At 44.9% G+C, this 25,806-nt stretch overlaps 1 protein-coding gene across 1 annotated transcript; it reads right to left on the reverse strand.

Annotated features, from left to right (window-relative positions):
• Positions 1-1,200: 1,200 nt before the first annotated feature.
• Positions 1,201-25,543, reverse strand: GLRA4 (glycine receptor alpha 4). Its single transcript, XM_029931047.1, has 10 exons — positions 25,106-25,543; positions 21,226-21,356; positions 20,874-20,941; positions 20,021-20,244; positions 19,800-19,882; positions 18,195-18,335; positions 14,862-15,076; positions 9,129-9,278; positions 2,759-3,054; positions 1,201-1,555 (listed from the first exon to the last, which is right to left on the reverse strand). Exons 1-9 carry the CDS (start codon positions 25,174-25,176, stop codon positions 2,764-2,766), a joined length of 1,374 nt encoding a protein of 457 aa, XP_029786907.1. The 5' UTR covers positions 25,177-25,543; the 3' UTR covers positions 1,201-1,555; positions 2,759-2,763.
• Between the last annotated feature and the right edge of the window lie 263 nt (positions 25,544-25,806).

Consider the following 25,806-nt stretch of genomic DNA (forward strand, 5'->3'; position numbering starts at 1 on the left):
ATGAAAAGACCTGATGCACTTTATTTATGTAGGAAGTTCCCCCCCTTTAGAAAATATGCTGTTTTGGGGTGCCTGTCTAGCTCAGTTGGTGGAGCATATGATTCGTGATCTCAGGGTTCAGCCTCCATGTTGGGCATGGAGCCTACTTAAAAAATAAAGAAAAAAGAAAAAATGCTGTTTTAAAACTTAAAATCACTTTGATATATGATCCAAGCAGAAAGTAGTGTGGGTCTCTGGAGGGGTGAGTACTGTGAGGGTGAATGAAAGTCACTTTCTAGTGAGTCTCTTCTGTTACTTCTGCCAGTTCACTGTGGTGAAAAGGGCCCATGTTCAAGAATTTCATGATTGAATGGATTGGTAGGTGTCAGATGCTTCCAGTGGGACCCAGCTATCCCATCCCCCCTCCCCCATATATGTGTGGTAAGGATGAGGAAAATGAAAGCCATTTCCACCTGATTCTGACACCATATGTCTCCCTTCTCCACCTGGGGGCTCTGATAGGGAGGGACAGTACCTTCCACCTGGCATTGCCTCTGAGTAGCTTTGTGAACTCCTTTGGGCTATTATGTTGGTTGGTACTTTGGCTTCTGTGGCTCCCAGCACCAGCTGATGCACTGAGTCCCAGTTGGGCAGGCTCTATTGCTCAGTGCTGTAGCTGTCTCCAGGGCATTGTTCTTGAGACTTCCAACAGGGCAGATTTGTGCAGTTGGCCCAGCTGGACAAGATCTATAACAAGTAGAGCTCTGTGCAGTAAACTCATCTCCATAGTCCACCCCCCACTACCCCCGTCTCCGGGCTGCAGCAGCCTGACACTCCAGCCCTGCCATGGAGAGTATCAAAGAGATACTCTCTGCTCCTTTCAAAGGGATATTGCTTGTGGCCTCTCATTGATTGGCACTACCTGGGAGGAAATGGGAAAATAGGGACTCTCTGCTCTCTTAATTTAATCTCCTCCCTTAAGCCAGTCCTTTAGTTTTGAATCTCGTCAGCACCAGTTATAATTAATATCATCAGTAAGATTAATTTCTGGTCCAGCTTCCCTGGTCATCCCAAATTCTCTCCTGAAAGCCAAGAGACAGACGAGAGGAGTATCTCAGTGAATGGAAAAGAGCAGACAAGCTCAATAAGAAAAAGGGGGAAAGAAAGAGGTGAGCTATTGCTTTGACTATAGGATTTGTTTTGGTCATTGGATTTATTGACTTTCAATTTGGAACACCATTTTGAAGAAAAGAGGGAGGGCAGGGTGGGAGGAATGAAAGAGAGAGAGAGAGAGAGAGAGAGAGAGAGAGAGAGATTAGACTCACATAGGTAATTATTCTAGGTCCAGAGAAAAGGACAAGATATTTAAGAGATAATTAGATCACCCATCTTCCACCTGTTACCCTGTACTTTAATCTTTTTCAGTTCTTCATAGTTGAGTCATTCCAAAGGATTCAGCATACCAGACCCATGCTTCCCCATGTCCCAGTGGTATTTTAGGCCTGAAATGGACTCTTCCACATCCGATTATTCTGACATTTCTGGTAGCTTCAACTGAGTGCCACCCTTCCTCACTCTGGAAGAAAAGAAACAAGAGAAGGGTTAAGACATAACTCCAACTTATGGGTTGTTTAACTTCTACAACTACTACCCTGAGGTTGGCCAAGTCAATATTTGTCCAGGATCAGGGTCCTCTATATGCCTAGTTCCTTTCCAGGAAGTTTGAAGCCCACTTTATCCTGGACAGGGTTGAATAGCACTTCTTTTTGCTCACTAAAAGAAGGTTAAGGAGCAAGTTGAAAATGAAGGTCCTGGGAAATAGAGGCTTTGGAGAAAAAGAAGAAACAAATGAAAGCCCAGCCAACAAAAGATTCTCTTAGGATAGTTTCTATATTTTACTCCTTCCATGTCCTACTACCTTGGATTTCACTTTTTTTTTAAAGTTGTCTAGCATCATTGAGTAAGTTTCTTAAAGAATAAACATTTTTCTCATTTTACACTCCCCAGCAGCCAAACATACCCTGCCACCATACTAGTTAGGGAATAAAACAAATGTTTCTGAGACCTGGATGTTCAGATGAATCTGGAAGGGTGGCTTTTCTGAGAGTCCAAGATTCCTGACCCCATTTCTGACAGTGTTGAACAGCCTAGGAGATTTGATGATGTCTCTGTTGAGTCATATAGCAATGCCCTACCTCAGTGCAGCCCATGACTGTTCCCACCTTGCTGAGAGGTAGGGAACCTGTCACCCTGCCTTCCTCCCACAGTTAAGGAAAACTGACTGGGTCACAAAGGGCAGCACTTGTGGATGGGAAAGATTCCCTATTTGAGCCTGTGGTAGGAGGAACAGAGGACAGAGTAAAGGATAGGCTGTGGGTGGTAGGTAGCAGCATGAAGAGTGGTACAGGTTAAGATAACAAATGCCAGAATACAGTAGCAATGATCTGAAAAATCTCCACTGGAGAATTGGAAAACAGAGAGGCTCCAGCAAGGGAAGAAGGTCATCCTGGACCCAGGAACACAGCCAAACCTTACTCTCATGAGAAATGGGATAGCATGGACAAAACTGGATTAGAGCAGATAAGCCATCTTTCTAAGTACAGCCACTATTAGCACCATACAATGTAGACCCGCATAGCTTTGGAATTGACTGTTGAGGTTCTGAGTGGGAGATTAGAAATGAACTGTCCAAGCCCCTGATGGAATCTAATGGAGGGGGAAGCCTACTCTGGAGGAAGCAGGAAGCCAACAGCTGGACTTTCTAGCCCGTAACTCTCACCCCATTCAGAGTGCCTGGTGGATATCTTCTGACTGTAGCACTTTATAGACAACCCAGTAGAAGATGTTGAAGATGAGGAAAGTGAAAGGGAAGACAGCTTGGGAGATGGTGTCAATCCTCTTGGCTTGGTCCATGTAACGTTTCTGCATGGTTTCTCCCTCTCTTAGAAGAGGAGCTGGAGGTTGGGGGGTATAAATGCCAGAGCCTTCCATTGGACCTCCATCCCTTGCCTGTAGGCAATGGCCTAGGCCATAGCCACGGAAATAGAAGCGACTTTCTTGGATGGTGTCTTCCTCCTAAAATTACATGGCAGAAAAGACAGCATTTGAGGTTACAACTCTAAGGCATAGGGATAGAGACCAGGCCACCCACAAATATCTCATAGATGATGCTGTGCAGACAGGTGACTGGGTACAGAGGACCATTGCTTGCTTTTTTATGGCCACAAAACTACTCATGAGATAGATGTATGCTCAGCAGCTATTCATGGTACATATGGTATAAACCAATGTACATGGGCAGGTAAACCCCAAGATGCCTTTTTAAAATGCATAACATTTAAATTTATTTTACAGTTTATTTATTTTTGAGACAGAGAGAGACAGTGAATGAGTGAGGGAAGGGCAGACAGAGAGAGGGAGACACAGAATCTGAAACAGGCTCCAGGCTCTAAGCTGCCAGCAGAGAACCCAATGTGGGGCTCGAACTCACGAACTGCGAGATCACGACCTGCCCGAAGTCGGATGCCACTCCGACTGAGCGACTCAGGTGGCCCTAAAATGCACGACATCATTTAAAGCCATCTAAAACCCAATGAAGTGCCAATCCACTGTGAGAAGGATATCAATGCCAAGTTATCTCTGACTGGTGATCAACAGAATAAACAGAACAATAAAACCTTGAGAATGCACAGTTAAGATATTTAGACTTGGTGAACTTGATTTTAATGACGTTCAAAGCTGTACGACTAATTCTCCTTATATGCAGTATCTTTTAAAAAATTGTTTATCCCCATTTAAAGCTGAAAACTCCAAAAGTTTTAAATAACCTAGTTGTCATCCAAATTAGGGTAAAGCTGATTACTCTATTGCAGATACATGTGCTCTCTGCAACTCAGCAGATTTTGACAAAGGGGTCAGTACATCTAGGGTAACATTTATTACCCAATACATATTCCATTTTTATACAATATATGCATTATGATGAACACATTAGCACTGGGGAAGTAAATTTTATATCAGCACTAAGTAATGTAGCAGCTACACAAAGTTCATTTATCCAGTAGTCAGTGGATAACCGTAAGTAGCTATAATAGCTAGAGCGCCAGGTAAGTAAGGACAGAAAGAGAGAGGAGAAGATAGACATAGAGGAAGGGGGAGAGGGAGAGAGAAAAAGAAGGAGATGTGGAGAGAAATAGAGTAAGGACCAAAGCCCCTGAGTGATCAATAGAGAGAGCTTTACTCATATGAGAGCCCTTCAGGCCGTTGTTCAGACCCTATCTACTCTTAGTTTACATACAACCCAGACACGCCTAATTTTGTCTACTTCTAAAGCGCACACTGCCATCAGAAGTGATGGTTCACCGCCTGGAAAATAGAGGACAGGTAAATACATACTAGACCTAAAATACTTTATTCAAAGATGGTTACAATTTTTGAAAGTGTTGATGTTAAAGGAGTAAAAGCTTCAGTTATCTAAGAAATCACCTAAAGTGAAATGCCCCCTTGTGGGATGATACCAACTACATTCTTGGTTTGCCCAGGACTGGGGGCTTTCTGAGACTCAGGACATTCAGTGCTAAAACAGAATAGTATACACATATACTGAATTGATATGCCATATATATAAACACATACATAAAATGTGGGTAAAGTAGATTTCACTCACACACATTTTATAGTTAGAAGGACATCAGAGGGTCTTTGTAATGGGACCTCTGCAGCTATGGTAACACACTGAAAAGTGGCTTCATAGGTGAGATATTGATTGGTGTGATGGGTCCCAGTAGCCCTTGATTATTACGTAACTAGAATGTAATAATTCTGTGACAGCTGAGCCTGTCACTGGGCATCAGGGACAGGCAAGCTCAGGCCATAGATTTACCAACAAATTCCATCTCTTTTTCTGCTTCCTGTTGGCTCATAGGACAAACTGGGAAAGGGCATTGGTCTTGTTCACTGCCATGTCCCCAGCATGGTGCCTGGTATCCAGTAATCACCCAGTAGATATCAGCTGAATGAGTGAATGGACTGATGAGCCACATGCTACAGAATATAGGACAGGGAATGGCTTTGTCCTCATGACTAGCATCGTCTCTGGGTCTCAAACTGAAGAGCCTACTCAGAAGAGATTCTTACTCAGTTACAAAGTACTTGGCAGGAAAAATAATTATTCCTTGCCCCACCCGTGCACAATGGCCTGATGTCCTTCAGCCTCTAGAAAAAGGGGCACTTTTGGCATAGGGAAGAATCTAAGTCTGCTAACCAGAGAGCTTCGCTACCCAATCTTTGATTTTGCCAGTCTCTGTGGAGAGTTGTATGTGTGTAGGCCAGAGGCAATTCACGACTGTGGTTGCGCTTTGACCCTGAGTTGCAGTGGGGCAGCCTTAGCTGTCTGCTCAAAATTACTTCCATAACCTGTCACCAAAGGCTTTGGCTCACCTCACCTATATTTTCTAGTTCACTTTTATACTTTTCCTACATGGAGTTTTTGCTGGACCCATTTTAGAAATGAAGAACCAGAGGTAAACAAAATGTCTTTCAAGTAATTGAAACATGAGGGAGTAAAAAAAGTTATTTCCTCTTTTGCTTTCCATTTCAGGGTCCTTCACACCCTAGTTCCCCACTGCTTATTCTGATCTCCTCAGCTTCTCAGCTCCTCAGCTAGAGGATAAAAGTATGGAATATATTTGTTTGCCAAAGGCTCTGAAAGAGAAAGTTGAATCCAAGTGCTGTTTTCTGTTTCTATAGATTTGTTTACTTCTTTTCTCCAGTCATAGTAAATCTAAAGGAAATTATTTGGAAAAATTTCCCAGGCTGAAAAAAAGCTATCTCACATGGGAGAAAAATAATGACCTCTAGAGTAAGCTGCCCCTGGCTCTCTTTGATTTTGACATATTGTGCCACTTGCAGTTGGCAAGCAAAGATAAGTGGCCTGAAATCCAAGGGTTGGGGTCTTGGATATGAGTATTCTCTATTTAAGCCAAATTCTGAGGTGTGTGTTGGGGGGGGGGGAGGAAGGACATTGGAGACTTAAACACCACTTTGTGGCTTCCATTGCTATTGAAATAGAATATTTTTGTTGCGGCTATCTATAGGGGAGGATGGCTGGGGCACTAGAGAGTAAACATTCAAAAACCAAGTTGGGGAAGGAATGAACAATGTGGGAGGTAAATAAGGTGTGGAGATAGGAAAGAGTGATAAGTATTCAGTGAAATGTATTGAAGTGAATGCAAAGAAGAGATTGGAGAGGGGGGGAAGTGCTGGGGGATAGAGAGAGGCAAGCAGGATTCTAGGACCAAGCCCCTGAGAGGACTTGGCAGTACTTTGAAATTTCTTCCATTTCTCAACTTATTCTTCCTCTCTGTCCAGCTTGAAATACTGCCCTCTCCAATAGGTTTGCAAAGGTTGGTAGAATGGGTAACACAGCTTTCTGTGTCCAGAGCCAAATGCTAAGGCCTGCTGATATAAAAAAAAAGAGACAGAGACAGACCCTTCCCTGTGAAGCTCATAGCCTAGCTGGGAAGACAAAGCAGAAATGTATGGAAAAGAAATTAAACCACTTTAGACAGTGACATGAAAAGAGATCACCATGCAGTGGAGATTGGTGGTTGAGGAGAGATTAGAGGAGAACATGATTAAGCCTGGAAGTGGATGAACAGCTAGCTGGCTTCTAAAATACTCCTAACTTGCTCTTTATTAAGGGCTCCCTGAAAATCATATGGTGCTCTTCCTTCCCGTAAGAGGGCTCCTCTCAGACCAAAGACTGCTGCCTTTCTAGCTGGAACAGCATGGCCCAGAGAGAGGTTCTAGAAATAGATGAACTCTGCATCAACTTTTCCAGGCAGCTCGGTGGCCTCCAGGATTCCTGCTACAGTTCCACTGGGATGATAATGACTTTAGGAAACATGAAAAGGGACATGGGCTAATGGCACAGGTTTTGATTTTCAGGTTTTATTTACATTAGTAATAAGCCCAGCCCACTTTTTGGCAGCATTCAGGAGCCTAAACAGGGCCCAGGCCGTAGTCATAACTTTGTAATAATTGAGCACTGGTTATGACAGATTCCATTATGATGTGAGGATCAACCTATATATGACCAGGAGGGAATAGGTTGTGGGCAGTTGGGGGCTGGAGCAGTGCAGGGAAGGAGGCAGGACTAGTGTCAACCTGGAGTAGCTCTACAGTAATCGCAGCAGTCCTCTGTTTCTAGGACACCCACAGAGGCGATTTAGCTGGCAAAAGGACCCTGGAACTGGTTGGCAGCTTGCTCTTCTTTTTCAAAGTAGGCATTGAGAACGCATCAAGATTAAAACCCCTATAAAGATAAGATTTTGGTACCTGCAGGCAGGTTTAACACAGCTAAAGAGGGGGTAGTGACAGTTAACTTTAAAAAGGGAGCATTCTATTTTCTTTCCCTTCTGTCAAGTCTATATATTATTTTTTTCTAACCCTCAGCATGGTATAGAAAAGTCTTTAAGCCTCCTGAAGGAGTCCTACTCAAGGAGATGCAGTTGTGGATCAATCCACTAGAGGGCATGCTTCTCACTGCCTGAGTAAAGTCCAGGCAAGAACTGAATTCTGACAAAACAATAGATGAAACAGGAGCCCTGCTTTCAGCAGAAAGGGATCTTAGCCAGAGACACGAGGTCCCACAGGTAGTTTTAAAGATATTTTTAGTGTGGACATATGGTCAGGGCACCCCAGAAGCAGCTGAGGTGGGAGGTGGGGTATTAGGAAGAGAGAGAAGTCTTAGTGCTGGAATAGCCCCAACAGGCTAGAGCCAGTGGGGTCAGAGCATCATTTTTTCTCCCCCCAGAGGTCATATGTGCCTCTCCTCTGGCTTTAAAGCCTCCAAACTGGGCAGAAAACAAGGAGTCAGAGCTCAAGATAGACCAGAACTCTGATGATTAGGCCGCCAGTATATAGCTCAGCAAAGGCTTTTGGCCTTGCTCATAATTGGTCACTTGCTTCTGTGAGAGTGGCCCAGGAACCTCTGTTGTCATGAGAACTACCTAGTACCTATTGTCTGGGCAATGGGGAGGGGCAAACTGCCTCTGTTGTCAGGGTAACTTGATCTCTGTTCCCTCTGGGTGATTAATCATTCTGCTGTAGAAGAAATGGGATTAACAAACATGAGTGAGGGAAAACAACACCTCACACCCAACAACTCTGATGTGCCCAATGAAGATCAAGGTGAAGAAATCCAACAACCAGAAGAGGCAAGTAGTGGTTTTTCAATTCCACCTTAGCTATGGGGACCCTTTTTATAATGCTCCCCTAGAAAGGCACCAATACCTGACTCTTGAATTCTTAACCACCAGTCAATGTATGGCAACCTGGGGTACCTTTCTCCTGGGTGAGGGGAGAGCCAGGGGCAACCATTAGTAATTCTCAAAGTAATCTCATATTGACTAACTTGATAAGGTTCTAATACTAGCTAACATTTTTTCAGTGTTTACTATGTGCCAGGCACTGTGTCCATGCTGTTTTTTGAAATGTATTTATACCATGATAAATCATTTCAGTAGTTTCCCAAGGAGACAATATCTCTGTGTCTCTCATTTACCTCGATAGTGTTTTTTAAAAGCATTTTATTTTTAACTAATCTCATTGTGAGGCTCAAACTTGTGATTCTGAGATCAAGAGTCACATGCTCTTTTTAAAAACAGTATATTTTGAGAGAGAGACAGTGCAAGCAGCAGAGGGGCAGAGAGAGGGAGAGAGAATCCCAAGCAGGCTCTGCACTGTCAGCGCAGAGCCTGATTTGGGGCTTGAACCCACAAACTGTGACGTCATGACCTGAGCTAAAACCAAGAGTCAGACATTTAATAGACTGAGCTACCCAGGTGCCCTGAGAGTTGCATGCTTTTCTGACTGAACCATCCAGGCACCCCTGTATGTCCATGCTCTTACTCACTCTATTAGACTGCCCTACAGGGATTAATGTCTCAGTGGACAAATAAAGAAATGGAATCAAAGAGGTTAAGGTACTTAGGTTATCTGTGACCAGCCTAGGACTAGAATATAGGGTTCCTGACTGCCTGTCTAGACCTTATAGCCCTATGTTGGGTCTTGGTTTGTGGACAGAGCAGTAGGGAGGAAAGAGTTCAAAGGAGAAAGGAAGTGGGCCCCTCCCTAGTAATATTTACCATGCATTGGCGCCTCTGCCTTCTTTGAAGTCGCATGAATTCCTTATGCTGACGTGAGACAAAATTGACAGCAGCATACTCCAGCAGGGCAGCGAACACGAAGAGCAGGCACACAGCCATCCAGATGTCGATTGCCTTCACATAGGACACCTGCAACATCGACCAACAGAACAGTCAACCTTCTTGGAGCCCTTCCATGGCCTATCCAGTGGTTTGCCAGCCCATATCAGCTGCCTATTCTTCAGTTTTATCCTGAGTTTCTCATGGTTTTTAAAGAAGCTTTCCACAATACGTCCCATTGCCTGAAGGCCCTTGTCAAAGAGATTGGGCTACCCATCATCCTTTACTTCTCTGCACTCTCCACCCTCCACTTCCATCTCCCTTTCCTTCCTACACTTCTTTTCCTTTCTTTTATTCCTTTCTCACTTCTGCTTCTGCTTATTATTCTTTTCATTCTTATCTCCTTCTGATTCTCTTCCTTCAATAAACAGCAATGAAAATGTACACTGCATTTGTTTGCCCTCTGTTATCTCCTAGGGTCCTCACACCTCTGATGGAAATTGGGCAGGGTTTGTTATGCTCATGTGAGACATGTGAGAACACTTGAGTCCTAAAGAGGAAAAGTCCTTGCCAAGATTACCCAGTGAGAAGTTGGCACTAGGATTTGGGGGTTCTGGGCTTTCAATTCAGTGTCACTGCTATTCACTGAGGCTACAGTCATAATATCAGACTAGGGATTTCTTCCTTTCCCTCCTCCACCCCCATTATTCTCTTAATCCTGTGTTTTTTCTGCTGCTCTTTATGAGAGGCCCTGCTAAAGAATTTAGCTCAGTGGCCCAAGGGAATGCCACTCAACCCCCAGCTATGGACACTTCTCTAATTTCAAGGCATTGTTGGTATTTATCTATCTGGTTCTTAGTGCTCTCCTCTCACTACCTGCTTTGGAAACCTTTAAGTACTTTTATCTCCCATTTCTCTTGTGAAGATTGAACACTTACCTCTCCTGGAATGGAGTTTTGGCTGGGTGGGTCTGGGAGAGGTACAGAACTTAGGTTTATGAAGTCCTTTAACCTCCTCAACCAGATGGACTACATAGTTTTGAGCTGCTGAACCCACCTCATGGGACTCCCTAGTAGGAGTAGGATTCATGAAAGACAACCTCTTTCACCAGCTATGTTGGGCAGCAAGGGTGGTACAGGCTCCAGGTAAAGAGCAGGTCTCACTGGATAAACCTTCCACCTTAGTGGTTCTTAATTCATGATGCCCCCCAACCCCTGCCTCCTCACCTGAGTGGCATTTGGCAATGTTTAGAGACATTTTTGGTTGCACAGTTTTGGGAAGGGTTGCTACTGGCATCTAGTGGATAGAGGCCAGGGACGTTGCTAAAACATTCTACGATGCACAGGACTCCTCCCCTGCCCCACCCGCATAAACATATATACACACAACAGTTATAAGGTCAATAGTGCTAAGGTTGAGAAAACCTGCTCTCTTTTTTTTTAATAATAGTTTATTGTCAAATTAGTTTCCATATAACCCAGTGCTTCTCCCCACAAGTGCCCCCCACCATGACCTGCTCTCTTTTAAGGCAAATTCACTAAGGGATTAAGCATCCTTTATTGTTTTCACTTTGCCTTCTATTAAGAGGGCATCCTATTTCCATTCACCATCTCCCAGTCCCACTGTGTCTCCAGGGATGGCAAATAAGTGTTATGAAAATCCATAATGAGGTAATGACAAGGGAGGTCCATGAAGGGCTTTGGACGATCAAAGGAAAAGACACCTCAAGCACAGGAATAATGTCTTATTAATGATTAGTGTGTCAATAATATACCTTAAATATCTGTGGAATCCATCCACTCACTATCCTAGCTCATCTGGATGACTCCACACTTTCCTAAATGGTCTCTCTGCATGTATGCTTGCCACCTCCAATCTGTTTTCCATATCACAGCCAGAGATTTATTTTCAAAATGTAAATCTGATTATATCATTCCTCTGCTTACAACCCTTCATGACACTCCATTATTTTTAAAATACAGTCTATGCTCTGCTTAGCAAGACATTTAGCCCCTTGCTTACTTCTTCAGCCCCATCTTGCCTCTTGCAGTTTGTGACTCTCCCATGATAAATTATTTCAGTGGTTTCCCAAGGAGACAATCTCTCTTTCATTTACCTATTGTTTTTAAAAAATACTTTATTTTTTAAGTAATCTCTATACCGAATGTGGGGCTTGAACTCACAACTCTGAGGTCAAGAGTCACATGCTCTGCCAACTGAGCCAACCTGGCACCCCAACCTTGATAATTTTTAAAAATATAATTTATTGCCAAATTGGTTTCTGTACAACACCCAGTGCTCATCCAAACAAATGCCCATCACCCACTTTCCCCTCTCCCCTACTCCCCATCAACCCTGTTTGCTCTCTGTATTTTTTTTTGTATTTTTAAAAAATTTTTAAATATTTATTATTGAGAGACAGAGCATACGTGGGGGAAAGGCAGAGAGAGGGGGAGACACAGAATCCGAAGCAGGCTCCTAGCTCTGAGCTCTCAGCACAGAGCCGGATGCACGGCCCGAACTTACAAATCTCAAGATCATGACCTGAGCCGAAGTCGGATGCTCAACCAACTGAGCCACCCAGGTGGAAATAGTCTCATGGTTTGCCTCTCTCCCTCTCTGTAACTTTTTTTTCTCTTTCCCCTCCCCCATGGTCTTCTGTTAAGTTTCTCAAGATCCACGAGTGAAAACATATGGTATCTAGATGTCTTTCTCTTGACTGACTTATTTCACTTAGTATAACACCCTCCAGTTCCATCCACACTGCTACAAATGACCAGATTTCATTCTTTCTCATTGCTAAGTAGTATTCCATTGTATATATAAACCATGTCTTCTTTATCCATTTTTCAGTTTATGGACATTTAGGCTCTTTCCATAATTTGGCTATTGTTGTAAGTACTGCTATACACATTGGGGTACATGTGCCCCTATGCATCAGCACTCCTGTATCCCTTGGGTAGATTCCTAGCAGTGCTATTCCTGGGTCATCGGGTAGTTCTATTTTTAATTTTTTGAGGAACCTCCACACTGTTTTCCAGAGTGGTTGCCCCAGTTTGCGTTCCCACCAACAGTGCAAGAGGGCTCCCATTTTTCCACATTCTTGCCAGCATCTATAGTCTCCTGATTTGTTTATTTTAGCCACTCTGATTGGTGTGAGGTGGTATCTCAGTGTGGCTTTGATTTGTATTTCCCTGATGTTGAGTGACATTGAGCGATATGTGCCCAGGTTACCTATACCTTCTTAGCATCCATCAAATACACCTGGCCATTTCCTTCAATAGATTGTGAGCTCTTTGATGGCAGAGAATGTTTCTACTATGTTCACTATCCTATCCCCAGGGCCTAGCTCAGTGCTTGGCACATAGAAATTATTTTTTAAATGGATGGCTGGATGGTATAGCAGTGTATTTGTCTCTGCTGGATTCGGTTTGCTTTCTTGGCCTACATCACTAAAACCTGCCCCAGAAGTAGTGGGCCATTTAGATTACAGGTTCTCAAGGCAATTGGGTCTCTTCTCTCTGCTGCAGTGTTAGGTCAATTCTGCCAGTCTCTGGCAGAAACTTCATTTAGCCCTTTCATCCTGGTCTGAGCCACCCAGAGTTGTGTAGACTGAAAGCTGGCAAAGAGACCGTGATCATTGCCTTTGGGAGCCCCCATAAAGGCAAAGGAAGTGTGGTTTCCTGGGAGCATGAGGAATGGCCAAATTCCATTACAAGTGAGCTTCTGCTTCTCTCATCCTGGACACTAGGGTTGTATTGGGAGTGAAATTGCTGTGCTTTTAAGAAGCCCCTGACTTTATCCCCCTTCTTTCCTTAGGGCTGCCACCATATCTAATGTTGCATGAACTCAAGAGTGAACAGAAGCTCCCTGACTTAGTCCCTTGCTTTGTGGGATGGCCAATGAGTCTATTTAGTTTGGGGTGAATGCCTACATATTTTGCTTACTTGTCAATGAGACCACAAAAATGTCATCAAAATATGATGAGAAGACACCAAATACTGCAGACAAACAGCCCTCCAACAAAGTCCATTTTTTCCAAATGAGGAAACTAAGTGATTCCTAGGAGCAGACAGACTGTGCTTGGTCACAGGAAGAGACTAGAAAAGGAAGTTTTCTTGGTAAGAATAAGGTGCTAACTGCAACTTCCCTGGATCAGAGAAGAATCTCCTTACATGGTAGTGGCAATAAACTAGGGCAGGCTTCTACTACAACATGGCCATCACAGCCTCACCTGACCCTTTCGTCCTTGCCTATACCCTGTCTGTCACTCGGAGCCTTTTCAATATCCCTGTCCATTTAGGAAACACATTTATAGGAAACACTTTCTGACAACTTCCCTAATCTGAGCTTTGTCGTCATTTATCACTTGAGGCCTTTGGATTACCTCAAAAGTTTTCTAGCAAATCAATGATAATTGGGAACATCACCAGCTGCTTTAGCCCCAGGTCCAGCACTCCATTCTTTCCACTCAGACACCTAACAATAACAAATATTTATTGAGTGATTATTAGGTGTCAAATGCTGTTGTCTGTTTTAATACATTATCTTATTTATTTCTTCCAATAACCTTATGGAAGAGGTAATATTCTTATTCCTGTGTCCCAGGTAAAGAGACTGAGAGGGTAAGGAATTTACTTAAGAATGCCATTGGTAAGTGATGAGGGTGGAACTTAAACTCAAATCTGCTTGCCTCCAATCTCCTACTCTTAGTACCACTACACCCCCAAGACAAATTTGTAAATTCACCATGGATGCCAAGGTTACATCCTGTTTAAGTTCCCTGTAAATGTTCTCTTAGGAATAAGCACTGGGAGATGGGAGACCACAGGGCCTGGTTCCCATCAAATCAAAATGAGAGGGACTATGTTCACAGTAAGTTCTACAAGGAACCGTTTTGCTTTTGCTTCCCACATTTCACCATGGCCTAGAACAGTGCCTGCTCTATAATACATGCTCAATAAATATTTACCGAATGAATGAATCAGTTTGCTCCCTGATATCTCAGAGTCTTTCTGACTGTAAGGACATTGAGGTAACCTCTTAATTCCCCACATGAAGACAAAAGGCAGGGAGAACCTGGGCCCAGTCTCATGAGCACAAATCTCTTTGCGTAATCAAAGCATCACCAGGCCTCAGACATTCAGAGTCCACTGACATTAACTGCCATTTGCTACCTCAAAATTTTCTCATCCCAAAAGATGGATATTTTCTCTAGAGCTCTTTGTAATAGTGTCCAACTTCTGACAAAGTAAGAGACAGATGTTGGTTTAAAATCCTTATGTATATGTTGTTTCTTATGACCTTGAGAAGGTTTATTCTATCTCCCTGGGCTATATTCATTTCATCTGTACCACGGGAGAGTGGGACTTTCTGCTTGCTAAAGGTCTTTTGACTTTGGAAATGCTAGTATTTCCTGATAAAACTCAGAGTAAGTCAGGCACTGTCTCTGTTCATTCCCTACCCAAACAACACCCATAACCTCAGCTTCCACAGCTTTAGCAATATCATTAGCAGTATGTTGTATGGGAAGAGAAAACTCTGGCTACCTACTCTTGCTCAATGCCTCTCCTCTACCTTAAATCCAAGGCAAATAGTTATCAGAAGGGAACAGGGGATGAATGGGAAACGGGAAGCACTGTGGCAAGCATGTTCCCTTGCATGTCTCTTCACCTTAGGCAAAGATACTCGGGAGCCAGAGCTCTGAGTTGTCATGGTGAGCACAGTGGTGATGCCTAGGCCCACACGAGCAGGGGCAGCATCCATGTTGATCCAGAGGGAGACCCAGGACAGGATAACAATGAGTAGGCTGGGGATGTACATCTGAATCAGATAGTAGCCCATCTGCCGTTCCAGGTGAAACTTTACCTCGATGCAGGTGAATTTCCCTGTAGAAAAAGAGGTGAGGTATCAGGCCTCAAGTCCCCAGCCTGGAGCTGAGCCTGAGAAGCAGGACTAGGGCATCCCTATCTCTATAGGTCAGTCTCTGGGCACCTCAGCTGGGCAAATAAATGAGCCTTTCAAAATAGTCCCAGGGAGCACCAGAAGTTTCTTCTAAGGAAGCTGTCAGAACAGCCATCAAAGACTTGACCTCTTGGTCCAAGCACTAGTTTCCAGCAGAGGGCTTTCCATGTGACCACACAGCAAGAGGATTAAGAACAGAAGGGCTCCAGAGCCAAACTGCCTGGGTTTGAATACTGAACCTTCCACATACTAGCTACGTGACCTCAGACAAAACACCCAAGCTATTTGAGCTTCAGTTTCCTTGCCTATAAAACAGTAACAACAATATCAACTCCATCATTGTAGGAATTAAATTAGATACTGTACTTGGGGTGTTGAGCACATAGATAGCTGATACTATCATCATTATTAACAAAGCGATGAGCTTAGAATGGCCAAATCTCAGCAGCATTGCTTGAGCTTGCTGGTGCCCCAGAAGCTCTCTAGCAACAACAATACACTGAAATAAACACTGCCTGTATCTCAAGTAAGTGAGAAGAGCTGGATAGAAAACATCTGGAAACAGTGTCCAACAGAGAACCAGCTCTGGACAGTAAGTAGCAGGTGCCTAGAGAGCATCAGGGAGCATCATTCTATCCCAGCAACAAAAAGTGCATTGGCCCAAAGCACATGTACTAATGTTCTGCCTCCTCTGTCAGCCATCTTCACTCTACCCTGCTTCCCACACCATGAGGCTAAGAAAACACTAGCTCAGAGCTTCTCCCAGCGGCATAGGTTTAGGATAACCAAAGCAAAAAGCAGGGGATGTATATATTGCTATTTTATTCTGGACTACGTTTGCTCTTATCAGGCCTGATTCCTCAAGGCTAGTAATTTCATCAATGACTGATTATGGCTTTGACATACCATGTGATGCTGTGACCTCCTATTTTTCCCTGAGTCCACCCCACCCCAGGCTTCTTGCTATGACATGTCTTTACTAGGTATCCATATTTTCTTTCCTTCCTTCCTTCATTTTTTTTATCTATCTATCTATCTATCTATCTATCTATCTATCTATCTATCATCTAGTTTGGGTAGTGGTAGTTTTACTTTTAATTGAAAAAATTAACACTTGTTTCGTATAGGAAAGAACTGAGAAGTAGAGAAAAATAATAATATTTATAAGCTCACATTTATGAAGCCCTTACTAAGTGCCCTGACTTTATATAGTTTATCTCATTAAAGTTTCATAGCAACTCTTTGGGGCAGGTAAAATTATTATTTACTATTTACATATAAGGATACTGAAGCTCAAAGAGATTAAGTTGTTTTGTCAAGGGTACCCAATAGTAAATGGTAGAGTCAGAATTCAAACTCGGCTTTATCTGACTCCAAAGTTGTTGCTTTAACTACTGTATCATACTACTTTAGAAATGTTTAGTGATATTTCCTTCCAGGATTTTTAAGCACATGCTTCTGGTTTGTTTCTTTTACCACAGTATAATGATTCTGTGTATACAACTTTGAATCTTAGCCTTTTCCACTTGTACTTTCATCTTAATAGAAGAATCTTGCAAGCATCCTCTTAAACATCTGGATAATATTCCACTAAGCAGATGCAGTGTGTAATTTACTTAACCTCTGTCATGTTGGTTGATATATAGAACAGTCCCAATTTTTTGCTAGTATAAGCAGTGACCCAGGAACCCTCTTGGGGTTTCTAAAGTCAATGTGATATTTTGGAATATTTCCTTATAATAAATTTGAAGGAGTGGGATTCCTGGATCAACATATAGGGGAAAATATTTAACTTTTAAAAAGTTTCTCAAAGTGTGCCCCCTAGGCCTATCTGCATCAGAAACCTCAGGATGCTTGTTCAAATGCAAATTTCTGGGCACCACTCCAAGTGCATATAATCAGAATCTCTGAGAGGCAGAGTCCAGGAATCAACATTTTAACAGGCTCCCTAGGGAAATATAATGCCCACCAAAGTTTGAAAAACACTGACCTCTATACAAATTGCCAGTTTTCTCCCCGATAAAAGTTCTACCAATTTCCATTCCCACCAGCATTTCCTAAATTCAATGGTCTTTTCTCTCTCCACTTCCTACACCCCTACATACACAAACATGCATATTCATAGGGTGGCACCCAAAGCATGTCAGCACACCAGAGGAGGATCTCCCTCCTTTTTTAAAGATAAATTTTATTTACTTATATTGAGAAAGGCAGAGGGGAATGGCAAAGAGACAGGGAGACTCTCAAGCAGGCTCCACGCTATCAGCACAAAGCCTAATGTGGAGCTCAGACTCATGACACTGTGAGATCATAACCTGAACTGAAATCAAGAACTTGATGCTCAACTGACTGAGCCACCCAGGTGCCCCAAGGATTTCCCTTCTTTAGCTGCGGGCCTCTGTCTCAGGGTCATAGCACTTTGTAGCCAAATTGCCAGGGCAACTGAGGAACAAGTAGCTCTTAGGGAAGCTACAGTGAGCAGATGCTCAAGCTGGAAAAGTGACCTTTCTCTACTTCCTGGCCCACATTTCACACCTGGGAAAATAAGCCAGTTCAAGAGTCCGGTGATGGTGGCTGTGGTATGAGGTGTGGATAGGAAGCCTGCCGGTGCCCTGAAGCCTATTGCTTCCTGGTTCAGCAGAGCCATTGGCTACTCCCAAAAGTAGATTCCCCACTTTCCACACAATGTTGGCCTCAGGACAGGTAGGACACTCCTGTCACTCACTGGCACAGGCCTGTCTGCTCTGCAGAATGTGATAGGGACAAAAATATGGGCTTTGGAGTTAGGTCTGGATTTGAACTCTAAATCAGCCATTTTCTAGGTATATGACTTGGAAAGTTGATTTAACTTCTTAAAAATCTTAGTCTTCCCTTTCTGAAAAATGGAACTGATAATTCCTACCATAATGAGATAAGGCATATGAAACACTTAGCATATCTGGCACAGAGTGGACTTTCAATAAAAGCTGGCTTCCTTATCCCCTTCCCTCCCATCTGGAGGCCCTTCTGTGGCTCACAGCCAGTAAAGATCCTGGTTTTTACCTGTGTTGTAGTGCTTAGTACAGTAGCCTAGATCCTTCTTGTCCCGCAAGATAAACTGGGGCAGAGTCAGCCCCTCAGCCACTTGGACAGCAGGAGCATCTTCCAGCCACTCAAACACGAGGTCATTCATGGTGTAGCCAACTAAAAGTGACAGAGATGGCACAGGGCTGCAGAGTGTGGTGCTGGGTGGGGGTAGGGAGAGGGTTAGAACCAGCAGGAAAGAACAGATGAGGAGCTAAGGCCTGAGTTTTAGGAGCTTTATGCTTGTCTTGGAAAGGGAAGCCTTTCTGAAGAGGGTACTTGATAAATTGTTTTATGGGTCTAACCTAAGCAGGTAAATCAAAAAGATTCCAGACTCTTCTTCTCTCTAGTTCTCAAGCTTTAGAAAGGCCCAGAGAGAAGTTATTCTGGCAGACCTAGAAATCAGGTCAAAAAGGGTTGGAAAGATGTCAAGGAACCTGGCTAGGAACCTCCTGCCATGTCTCAAACCCAAGGGAGTAAGCATGTGTACTAACCACATGTCCTGAGCTGAGCCAGCCTCAGACCTAGGGCTTCTGCCACTTCACCCCAGGGAAGAAAGAGCTGTTTATACCCTGCATGTCATGCATGGGACAATGTGCATACTATAGATTCCTAGCCAGGGCCCTGAACTGAAGCAGATATTGAGAGTTAATATCTGAATATGCCAAGTTGCTCACAGATAGCTAGCAGTTTGAAAGGCTCCTGCAATATATATTACCGTATTCATGTATGTCAGGTAGAAATGGGAGAACAAACACTGAGGCTCACAGATGTCCAGTGTAGGGCCTCGACTCAGAGCAGCTGTGTGACTTAGGGCAAATCATTTCCCCTTTGGTAAAATGTTCCACCTACTTTTCAGAATTGCTTTGAGGGGGTAATAAGAACCAGCATGTGAAAGTGGTTTATGAACTCTAAAGAGCTGACCACATTCTATCCATCACTGTTATTATATGCTGGAAATAGCCTGATAAGCCTTCTTCTCTGAAAATTGAGTGTATATGTATTGATCTCACAGGAGATGGCTGATGGCCTAGACTTGTCATCCTTTGACTTTTCTGTGATCGGGGCAGCCCCTAAAAGCTGGCACCCCTGCCACAGAGTAGCCCTTGGCTGACCTTGACACTCTGGGCACTGTCTTATGCTTAGAATTTTCCTCTCTCGTTTCTCTGTAAGTTATGTTTATGAGCAATCAGGGTTCAGTACCCCTCTACCGACTCTGGCATTTTTATAGGCATCTTGAATGTCTTAATTCAGGGAGAGTAAAGGTAGAATTCCTCCAGGCACTGTGAAAGGGAATATCTTTTGGCAGAGAAGGTATCTTTCAAATGACTCCCCACAACCAACATGCTTTCCCATTCCCCAACCCTGTGGAATAGCCAAACCAGTAAACAATGTGAGGATGGAAAAACACATTGGGTTGGGTATTAGTGGGTCCTGGCTCCTAGTCTCATCTGTGCTAACAACTGACTGTGTGAAAGGGTAAGTCCCCACTCTGGGTTGCCCTTTTCTCATCTAGAATATCATGGGAAAGATTAACTACCTGATATTCCAGGCCTTGCTCTGTGACTCTCTAGAGACACTTACAGCTCTCCAGCTGCATCGTGCAGGTCTGGATGTCCATGGGGAAGTTCTTGAGGTCCATTGGGCAGGACAAAATGAGGGTGAGCCTGGCAGGGACAGTAAAAAAGAAGTGACATCAACTTACTGGGGCCTAGTACAGCATAGGGGACCCTCTTCCCACCCCTCAGCCTCCATCTGGTTTCTTCCCCTTGACCCAAACTCTCCTGGCCATCCACCAGGTGCACCTGATGCTGTAGAGCACATTCCCATTCTTGAAGATGCGCAGTAACTTGTTGTCTGTGGTCACCTCATGGAAATTGGCCCCTTTCTCATTGGCAAAGAACAGGTCTGGCTTCCAGATAGAGTCCAGCATGGAGGGATCAAGGTCCAAAGAGTCATCAGGATATTCTTGGTAGGCTAGGCGTGGGTCATTCCACTGTTGCCGCAAGAAGACATTTACCCGGTAGTCCTGGGAGGGTGCACAGATTGGGCCCATCAGAGTCAGTGCTATTCCAGGGACCCAGCAAGCCTACATGGGCTAGAGGGCCATGAGGAGGAAATGCTGGGAGCACATCTCAGGGGCAGTGGACATTTTCCACTGGATAAGCATCCTGCTTTGGGCTGATATAACAAAGATGGGAAAGGAAAAGACATTTATTAAGCACTTACTATGTGCCAGGCTCTGTGCTAAGTGATTTCTTAATATGCATCATCTCATTTGAATCTTACACCAACACTGTGAGGAGGGTACTGTTATGATCCCCATTTTACAGATGGGGAAACTGAAATGAGAGATTTAAGTAACTTGTTACACAGGATGATAGTCAGGATTTGAACACAGGTTTGTCTGATTCCAAAGCCTGTGCTCTGTACCAAGCTACCTCCCATGATTGGCCATCTGCTACTTAGGCTAGTCTGCCTTTAGCCACTGAAACCCCAGGCTGGAGAAAGATATCTCCCAATGACCAACTTCAGACATCCCATGGCTTATCCATGAGCACGAAACAGGGAGAGAATGACAGAAGGAAGAAAGGTTCGATATCTGGTGGGCTTCCCATTCACACTACAATGGAAGCAGGGAACAGGGAGACTCCTTACCACAGTAGTCTCGGTGACAGAACCCAAACTGTTGATGAAGATGTTGCAAGTCACATTCACAGGTGGTCCTAAAGGTGGCAAAACACAGCCATATTGGCAGGCCATTCCAGGAGTCTGGAAGCATGTTCTAGGACTCCCTCTCTGAGCTTAAGGCCAAGGCACTTCTGGGAGAAGACAGTGCCAGCTACACAGACCCATGGGCGATAGGGAGGGGAAACTCCTTCTGAACTGTAAGAACTAACCGTGTCCCTCCAGCCTCCTCTCCTTGGGGCAGACAATAGGAACTAGCATGGCAGTGTGCTCCCAAAAGGAGTGGGGAAGAAAGGGTTTTTGTAGGATGATTGCTTCTCACCTTTAAAATTGGGCCGAATCCTGGCATCATATCCTGATGTTCGCCCCATAAGCTTGTCCAGGAAATCAGAGGGGGACATGGACTGGGGCCCTTTGGTCCCAGATTTGACTTCCTCTTTTGCCAAGTCTACTCTGAACAGGAGAGATAAAGAAGTCTGAGGCCAGCTGTAGTGTGCATTTATCATAGACCCTCTACTTTCCTGTCTCCACACACCTCTGGCTGGTCTCCCCATCAGGTAGGAGGATAGAAGATGGGTCCCTGGGTACCCATTTGCAAAATGAGAAGAACAGCAACAACCATAAGCCAACACTGCAGCTCAATAGTTAGTCCTGAAAAAGTACTTTCACATATATGAGATGTTTTTAACCTCACAATTCTCAGTATAATGGGGGCAAAGACAGATGAGAAAAGTGACTTGTGGGATTATAAATTGGGACAGTCACTATAGAAAAAAAACCTTATGGAGATTCCTTACAAAAGTAAAACTAGAACTACCATGTAATCCAGCAATTCCACTTCTGAGAATATAGCCAAAGAATATTAAAACACTAATTCAAAAAGATATATACACCCTCATGTTTATTGAAGCATTATTTATAATAGCCAAGATATGGAAACAATCTAAGTGTCCATCAACAAATAAATGGATAAATGTGCACACACACATACACACACACACACACACACAATGGAACACTATTCAGCTGTAAAAAGAAGGAAATTTTGCCATTTGCAACAACATGGATTTTGAGGGCATTATGCTAATGAAATAAGTCAGACAAAGACAAATACCATGTGATCTCATTTATATGTGGAACTAATAAACACACAAACCAAAAGAGGAGTGACCTACCCAAAGTCTCAAAGCTGGTGAGAAATAGGATCAGGGTTCAAACTCAGAAGGCTGGGGCCTCATCCAGTATTCTCTTTCTGAAGGTGCTTTGAAGAGTGGCAGCTCACTGGAAATAATGTGGCTGCTGCAATGTTTTTGCTTAGCCAAGGATGGGAAAGACTCAGGGACAGTTTGCATCTCTGAGAGTTAGTTTTAGTTGCTTGGCCTTCATGCTGAGCTACTCAGGATCTAGGGACCTAGCTTCTAGAGAGGGAGGCTTGGCTTCTGGTGTTTGCTTCAGCAGGAAACTGTTTTAAGCTGGATTTCAGTTCATGCTTGGGGCAGCCTCAGGCATATAAATTCGCTTTGGCAACAAAATAGGTGAGGAATCAGGGCTCTAGGATCACAAGAAGGACTCCCAGAAGGATGGCTATGTTGAGAAGGTCAATTTCCATCTTTTCCCCCTAACCGCTTGATTTTGAGGAGGGGCCAGTGTGCTTTGGCCTAACCTAGAGGCTGGGCCCTTTCTACCTTGACAAGTTTCCTTCTAAAAGCAGCAAAGTCCCTTGCACATGCCTGCTTGTTTGTTTACCAGCCAACACCTAGACTAAGGACCAGGAGCTCAGCCTTGAGGGCCAAAGTAGGGCTCAGGGCCAAGCTTAGGTTGGACTCCTGGCTGGGCCTGGCCCTCCTGCTCCATCTTCCCATCATCATTGTGCTAGCCACTAGAGCTGTCTCACAGCCACTACTGTTGCCACACTCTGGGTCTGGGAGGAAGGGTGACTACTGTCCTTCTGGGTCTGATTCTCTTTGGGTTAACAGACCCCAGTACATCTGTGCACCTTGATAGGCCATATAGATCATAGGCACGGTGATCAGTAAAATAATAAAAATAGCTAAGGCACCATGATATGTACTTTACTCACCTTATCTAGTTTAGTTCTCACATGAGTGCTCTCAGATAAGGGTTATTATTATCCCCCTTGTGTAGAAGAGGAGACTGAGGGTCAGCAAGATAAAGTGATTTATTCATGATCATACAGCTGGTAAATGGTAAAGCCAAGATTCTAACCCAGAGCTATTGACTTCAAAACTAAGTCCATCTACCACAACACCATGATGCAAGCAGCCCAGGGTGGTCTGCCAGGGAACCAGAGTGGGGGAGGGTCAGTGGAAGCCATACCCTGTTGTCCTAAAGTCCTGCCTCTCTGAATCCCCTGAGCAGAGGAAGCCCTTACCCTGGGAACAGAGACCACTGTGGCCCCAAGCAGAGGCTGCCAGAGCAGGTGGCTTAAGCAGGCTCTGAAAATCCAAGGAGGCTGGCAGTGGTGATGGAGCAAGCAGAAGTCTGTGTCTTCACTACAGGGTGTCCATGCTGGCCAGCTGCTGCTGCTGGCTGCCTGCCACCTGCCTGCTGGGAGGCTACATGGTCTTGTACATGGAGCAGCCAGACCCTCGCCACCATCTTTGGCCCCATTCTCAGGTCACCTCTCCCAATGGCCTGAATCCCAGGACCCTGTGACAGGCTATGGGCTTAGCTGTCTTGGGCCCCAACTCCTGTCGCAGACCCTTTTTTCTGGGGCTGCTTTGTCTGAGCCTGAGAGCAGAATCACTGTGGGCAGCCACTTTTTCCTCCCTTTCATTCCTGGAAAGTTCCAAATACTGGTAGGACCTGGGAGGTTCCAGAGCTGAAAATTTTTCTCATGCAAGGCTCTGAGGTGGGGTAGGGGGAGAGCTCTGATTCTGCTACTGGGTGCCTGAGTGACCATGGACAGGTCACTTCCCTCTCTAGGACTCAGTTTCCATATGTACAATGAAGGGCTTAGGCTTCCTAAGGTCTTGCCTTGCTCTAATTGCCCAAGTGGGAATGATGCCACTAAAGCTTGGGCCCTCCTCCAGGAGGGCCAATGAGTTCCACTGCATGCCCCCTTCTGCCTGCATCCTCCTACCAATGGCAGCTGAGCTGCCATTGTACTCTGGGCTACTTTTCACTCTTAAGTTTGCCACCCCACATATATCACATCCCTGCATGCCTGCCAGCCAGTGTGTCTGTAAGCAGTGAGGCAGGAGGCTCCTCAGAGACAAGCAGTCCTAGTGTGCTCCTTGAATTGATAGGGGGAGGAGGATATTACCATGGCACCCAGCACCCTCCATCTTGGGAGACATCCTTCCTATGACCAGTTCAGCCCAAGCCACAGCCATCTTTCCTTCTCAGCTCACTGTGTACACCTAGAGTGAGTGGCTCCTGGTCTCATGAGAAAGTGGGAATGGATGGGAGGACATTTACAGGGAGCTGAAAGCATATCTTGCCCTCAAGCCCAGAAAATGATTTCTACTTAGTGCCCCTTCAAGGACAGGAAACAGTCACGTGTGCACAGGCAGGGTGACTGCAGAGGGACAACGTTTGCTCAGCCCGGCTTCATTCTGATATGGTTTAGAGCAAACCCCTGCTACTTTGAAGCCTCTTTGTTGGACAACTGGCAGATGTTGGTCATTTTTAGGAATCTGAGTGGTGTGTGGCCATGCTGGTAGGGAGACAAGAAAGGATGGCATGACAGATGACCTCCGTTTTGGGGCTCAACTACCTAGCCCCTACCCAGGCACAGGAAGATCTCACCCATGCAGAAGACTTCCTACCATCTCTGGGGCCTTGGCATTCCTCATAAAAGACTCTTAGTTCCTGGTTGGGGAAGAGTGTGTCCTCTCCTGGAGCCCTCTAGACTGTAGGCTTAAAAATATATTTTTATGTCTTTATTTTATTTTGAGAGATGGAGAGATGGAGACTGAGTGGGGGAGGGGCAGAGAGAGAGAGGGAGAAACAGAATTTGAAGCAGGCTGCAGGCTCTGAGCTGTCAGTACAGAGCCCAATGTGGGACTTGAATCCATGGACTGTGAGATCATGACCTGAACTGAAGTCGGATGCTTAACCGACTGAGCCACCCAGGCGCCCCGTACGCTTTTTTGTAAACTTAAAGGAAACTGCCAGAAGCCCCTGCTGCCCCCAGGCAATGTTTGCATGCACCTCTTTCTCACCCCGACTCTGCTCACCTGAGGAGGACTTGCCCTGGCAGGGTCCAGAGGAGAAGGAAGGAGAGGGTCGCAGGAACAAGAGTTGTCATTCCGGAGGGACCCTGGAGCCCTTTCTTAGCCTGGCTGCCAAGGTAAGTGGGATATCCCAGCAGAGGGAATGTTTCAGAAAGTAGAGCCTTCTTCCAACTTGATCTGCTCACAAGGACTCTGTGGGGACAGGCTAGGAGCTGTGCGCTCTCTTTGTTCTTCTCTCTTCTCCTCTGCTCTGCCGTTACCAGTCAGGGACCAGAACTTTTCCCCTGGAAATAATCCTGATTTGGATAACCCTACAGGCTTCTGCTCTGGCTCGCCCAGGGGCTCCGGAGGCCCTCAGCCTGCCTGCCTGCCAGGGAGCCAAAGGAGGTTCTCTTTGGGCAGCAATCACTCACCAAACCCTGGAGAGTCTTGAGGGGGAGGAAGGAGGGCGACTGGTAGGAAGATGTTTCTCTCCCTCCTACCTCTCCCCAGATGCAGCCTCCTAAAGCAGCAATTTAAAGGCACAGTCGACTGGCAGCTGGAGTGGGGTTCAGAGCGCGTTTATGTGCTGGGGAGGAGCTTGGGCTGCCTCTTGGAGAGGGCTGGAGGTGTTCTGTTCAGCTTCTAACTCTCCAGATGGAGGACTGCATGCAGGCTGCCCAGCTTCCAGCTCCCTAGCAGCATCTCTTACAGCCTAGAACTAA

This window comes from Suricata suricatta, chromosome X, assembly GCF_006229205.1.
Source record: "Suricata suricatta isolate VVHF042 chromosome X, meerkat_22Aug2017_6uvM2_HiC, whole genome shotgun sequence".
Classification (NCBI taxonomy): domain Eukaryota; kingdom Metazoa; phylum Chordata; class Mammalia; order Carnivora; family Herpestidae; genus Suricata; species Suricata suricatta.

Coding starts and splice junctions, on each gene's coding strand:
- GLRA4 (XM_029931047.1), bottom strand. CDS start 25,176: ATGACAACTCTTGTTCCTGCGACCCTCTCCTTCCTTCTCCTCTGGACC. Junction 20,942..21,225: donor GATTCGGCCCAATTTTAAAG/GTGAGAAGCAAT, acceptor TGCCACCTTTAG/GACCACCTGTGAATGTGACT. Junction 20,245..20,873: donor CTGTCACCGAGACTACTGTG/GTAAGGAGTCTC, acceptor GCACCCTCCCAG/GACTACCGGGTAAATGTCTT.